Genomic DNA, 4,857 nt, shown 5'->3' with positions numbered 1-4,857 from the left:
CCAATCACAACCATAACCCGAACCAGAACCCCAACCCCAACTATAATCCTAACCCCAACCCCAACTCCAACCCCAACTTTAGTTGGTGAACTCATCAGGGAAATCATGAACCCCCCTTCTCTCCCCCCCGGAGCGGCTCAGCCTCGATGTGAAGCACACATTTCCAATTTCTGAGTTTTGTGCTTCCGTTGCCCTCTTTTTTAATGATTTAGTAAAATAATTACAATAAGAAACCCATTCCTCAGCGCAGGCTGGGGAACTGAGCAGCCCTGAGCAGAGCTGAGCGCTGCAGGGGCCCCACGCGGGCGGGGCACTGAGTCACAGTGAGGCCCATTGTGATGCGTCCCGGTGCCCCACAGGTCCAGCAGTGCCAGCGCTGTGCCCCTCACTTTCCGTCAGGACTCTGATGGGACAGCACGCGAGCAGACCTGCGGTGCAAACCGCCCCTCTGGTCAAACCGCAGCGCTTCCTCCCGCCCGTGGCTGCCCAGGCCATGGCCGGTCCCCAACAGCCCTCATCCTCTGCGATGGAGGAGAGAAAGCCCTCCCGCCCCGCAGAGGCCAAGGAGGAGGGCAAACCACCCCAGGAGCGCACTGTTGTGCCGCCCCGTGAGTGAGGGTCCCCGCAGGGCTGGGGGGGGAGCGCCCTCTGCACGGTGCGGGGGCTGCGTGGGGTGGCAGAGGGCAGAGGCCCTCCTCTCCTCGCTCTGCTCTGGGCTCCTCTACCCCAAGCCTGAAAGCAAACCTTAATCCTAGCCCCAACCCTAACCCAGCCCTAACCCCCTAATCCCAACCTTAACCCTCAACCTAACCCAACCCCAACCCTTACACCAACCTTAACTCTAAACCTAACCCCAGCCTTAAACCAAAACCTAACCCAACCTCAACCCAAACCTTAAACTTAACCCTAAAACCTAAGCCGAAACCCAACCCCAACCCCAACCCCAACCCTAACCTGAACCCCAACCCCAACCTCAAGCCTAACACTAAACACAACCCTAAACCCAACTCTAATTCCAACCCCCCCTGCTCTCCCAATTCCAGCTCCCCACTCGGACACCTCTGGGATGCCCATGTGTGCCGTGGAGCGTTATGCGATGGACAACATTGAGGCCTTTGTCCGGAGAACAGAGGTGACTGCGGCCGCTGCCATCGCGGCGGTGCCCCATCCACACCCCGGACTCATTTCAGCTGCAGGAGGGTTGTGCCCCCCTGGCCCCCTGCTCACGCTCCCCCCATTCTCTGACAGCCTCAGAATGAGGAGCAGAAGATGAAGTTCCTGCAGAGCATCCGCACCATCTGCAACACCACAGCGGAGAGGAACAGGTTGCAGGAACTGCGCATCTTCTGCCGCCGGAATGATCTTGTGGAGAACATCATGGTGAGGGGCGGTGGGTGCTCGAGGGGGGGCAGTGGGCGGCTCCGCTCCTGCCGGTGCTGTGAGCACTGAGTGCCCAGTGCCATCCTGCTGTGCTGCAGGTGCTGCTGGCAGAGGAGCCGCACGAAAAGCTGAGCTCTGAACTGCGGCTGCAAGCGATAGCCACCATCACCGCCCTCAGGTACTGCCCCACTGCTGCTGGGATGGCCCTGCAGCCCCAGGGGACAATCCTGGCGGTACTGGGCTGCTGTTCTCCCCCACTGGGGCTGGCCAAGGAGCAGAGGGAGTCCTGCAGCCCTGCTGGGCCTCAGCTCTAACACTGACCGTAACCCGACCCTAATCCTAACCCTAAGCCTAACACTAACCACAACCTAAACCCTAACCCTAACTCTAACCCTAACCCTAGCCCTAACTCCAAACCTAAACCCAACCCCTACCCCAACCCCAACCCACACCCACCGCAGCAGCTCTCAGGACTCCCTATGCCTCACACATCCCCATGGAGGAGGGGCTTCCTCCCTGCACTGCCCCCTCACTCTGCAGAGTGCTGCCCATGGGGAGGTCCACTCCCCGTCCCGCAGCACAGCGCTCTCAGCGCCGCAGTCCTTGTTTCTGCAGTAAGGTGGAGGGGGCGTTGGAGGAGAAGATCCCTCTCTTTGCTGTGTGCTTCCAGAGCATCCTGCTGCTTCCCTCGGAGCAGGACCTGGACATGAGCCTTTACTCCAAGGTGGGTGCTGGGGAGCTGCAGGATCCCCCCGGCTTGCAGGAGTGGGTCTTACTGTGCATCCCCTGTCCCCTCCCCTCTGATCTCCCCCCATTCTGTCCATCCTGCAGACTCTCAGGGCTCTGGATGAGATGCTGGACACATTGGTGTTCATCCACCCCACTGCCAGCATTGGAGAGGAGTTGAAAAACGTCCTCCAGGTGAGCTGTGCCCGCAGGGGCCGCACGGAGGAGGGGTGTTCCCCCGCCATCCCCACCACCCCAAAAACCTTATGGGGTGATCCGGGGGCCCGCAGGGCAGAGCAACAGCTCCTCTTCCCACAGGTGCTGCTGCCCTTCACCTCCATGCAGAACTCAGCTGCGCGCCAGAGGGCAGTGGGGCACATCTGGAAGCTGTGCCATTCACTGGCGCATTACTGCCAGGAGAGGGTAAGGGCCCGACCCCCACGGCGTGGGGTCTTTGGCCCTCCTTTTCCCCGCTCTCCCCTCTCTGGGCGTGCGCTCAACATTCTGCTCTCCATGCACAGCCCCATCACTGCTCGGGACAATCCAGATCCATCTGCTGTGGCGAGTTCCGCCTGCCTGTGCTGGGACAGCTGGTGGGAAGCCTCATCCTGTGCTGCGCCTTCCAGGAGGACAAAATGCACCACTGTGCTTTGAGTGCTCTCCATTACCTCTACAAATTCATCCTGTGGAGAAGCCGTAAGAAGACGGTCGCTGACTGCCTCCATCCATTGCAAACGTCCCACGGGGCCGAGCGTGGATGGCGCTGCGTCAGCTGCCACTCAGAGCAGTGAAGAACCCCACTGCACTGGGGAGCTGTGCCCCACGGCCCCGCGCTCAGGGTGGGGGCAGCTGTCCAGCTCCCTGCAGGGCTCCCACCGCTCACACACCCATGCCTCACTCTCCTTTCCAGGCTGGGAAGCGCAGCCGGATGAGCAGGGGAAACAGGAGCAGTGGGAAGATGAGCATGAGTTCTCCCTCAGCTGGACCACCAACACCTCGGAGATTTTGCTGGTGAGGAGGGATCGCCGCGCCAGGACTCATGGCCACAGGGTCTGTGGGGATGGGGGGAACACGGCTGACGTTCCTTCCCCCCCTCTGCATTCGTTCCTCCCCAGCGCTTTGCAAAGCACTTCCACTCTTCGGAGACGACCGACCTCATCCTCCTGGCGCTGCAGGGCATGAAGGACTGCAGCAACTACAACACCCAGGTTGCTTCCAACTTGATGGACGTGCTGATGGTTGACTTCAAGCCTACGCCCAACGATGTGAGCAACCGGCAGCTGTTTGCCAGGGGGCTGAGCCCATGGGGGGTGGGGTTGAATTGGAGGTTGGGGGTTGGGTTTGGAGTTGGGTTGGGTCCTGGGGGTTGAGTTTGGGTTGGGTGCTGGATGTTGGGTCTGGGTTGGGTTTGGTGATGGGTGTTGGGTTGGGTTGGGTGCTGGATGGTGGGGTGGGGTTGGGTTTGCTGGGGGTTGGGTTTGTGTTGGATTGGGTCATGATAGTTAGAGTGAGGTTGGGTTGGGTTGGGTGCTGGAAGGCAGTGTTGGGTTGGGTTGTTCTGCACGGCAATGGTCTGATTTGAGACTTCAGGGTGCTTGGCCCCTCTTGGGGATGCCTGGAGTGAAGTTCTGCTGTTCCCATGTCCCTTCCAGGTGCAGCGCATCGTGACAGCCATCCACAGGAGCAGGAAGCTGATCACAGAGGAGGAGGCGTTGAAGCACATCCGTGGCACCTTCCCCTGGCTGGCCGCCGCCAACCCTCGTGCAATGACACTCAGCCTGCTGCACTGCTCCCCCTCCTGTGACAAGTGCGCTGCCCCCACCCCCTGTAGAGAGAGAGCCCCACCTCACAAGGACAGGGACCTCCACCCCACGTGGATAGGGACCCCCATCCCAAACAGAGAGAGGCCCCCACTCCACACGCAGAGGGAGACCACCCCATGTGGAGAGGGATGCCCATCACACATGGATAGAGACCCTCACCCGATACGGAGAGGGATCCTCAGCCCACACCTAGAGAGACCCTTGCCCCACTCATAGAAGGACTCTCACCCTACGCAGAGAGGGACCCCCAGCCCACTCCTAGAGGGGCTCCCGCTGAGGATGGCTCTGTGCCGTAGGGACATATGGGAGCTGTGGCAGTTGGCGCTGTCCTCGGTGGACGTGGTGCCAAAGATGGTGCAGGAGCTGCTGCATCTGCTGGAGATCGCACCGCTGGGCCAGAAGACCAAGAATGGCACCCTTACCCTGGCCGTGAGTTTTGGGGTCTCCCAGGAACACTCCCTCCTCCCTCCCCCCAACCTGGGGGAGCAGCTCAGTGCTGAGCGCTGTCCGGGTGCTTTCCGCAGGCGGCCACGGTGCTGTACAAGCTCCTGCAGAACCTGGAGTACGGCCCGCAGGTGCGACTGCTTTTCCCGGAGCTCTTTGTGGTGCTCATCATGCAGTTGGTGTCCTCCGAGGAGCTCGGTCCGCTGGAGGTCACCGCCATCACCAAGAAGCCATTCCGCCCAACTGCACCTACCTCCGCCATCAGGTAACAGTGCCGTGCCCGCACTGACCAGGGGCACCACCCACACTGACCCCTGACCCCACGCTGACCCCTGACCCCTCACTGCCCCATTTCCATGCAGGATGGTGGTGGAGACCAGTGCGCCTTTTGCTGCTGTGCACTGAGATGGACAACCTGGCGTTCTTCATGGAGAACCACAACCTGTGGTCACAGCTGCTGGGCGCTGCCAGGTGGCGGAATGGC

At 60.9% G+C, this 4,857-nt stretch overlaps 1 protein-coding gene across 1 annotated transcript; it reads left to right on the top strand.

Annotated features, from left to right (window-relative positions):
- Window positions 1-25: 25 nt before the first annotated feature.
- On the top strand, window positions 26-4,717 carry LOC109364780. Its single transcript, XM_031557655.1, has 13 exons — window positions 26-608; window positions 1,044-1,132; window positions 1,249-1,380; window positions 1,479-1,558; window positions 1,996-2,104; window positions 2,212-2,301; window positions 2,425-2,529; window positions 2,628-2,802; window positions 3,017-3,117; window positions 3,222-3,371; window positions 3,759-3,913; window positions 4,226-4,358; window positions 4,454-4,717. Exons 1-13 carry the CDS (start codon window positions 407-409, stop codon window positions 4,640-4,642), a joined length of 1,710 nt encoding a protein of 569 aa, XP_031413515.1. The 5' UTR covers window positions 26-406; the 3' UTR covers window positions 4,643-4,717.
- The last annotated feature ends 140 nt before the right edge of the window (window positions 4,718-4,857 follow it).

The sequence above is a fragment of the Meleagris gallopavo genome, unplaced genomic scaffold (assembly GCF_000146605.3).
Source record: "Meleagris gallopavo isolate NT-WF06-2002-E0010 breed Aviagen turkey brand Nicholas breeding stock unplaced genomic scaffold, Turkey_5.1 ChrUn_random_7180001921694, whole genome shotgun sequence".
NCBI classification, from domain to species: domain Eukaryota; kingdom Metazoa; phylum Chordata; class Aves; order Galliformes; family Phasianidae; genus Meleagris; species Meleagris gallopavo.
Note: the sequence above shows the minus strand (reverse complement) of the source record. Positions and strands in the feature narration are given on the sequence as shown.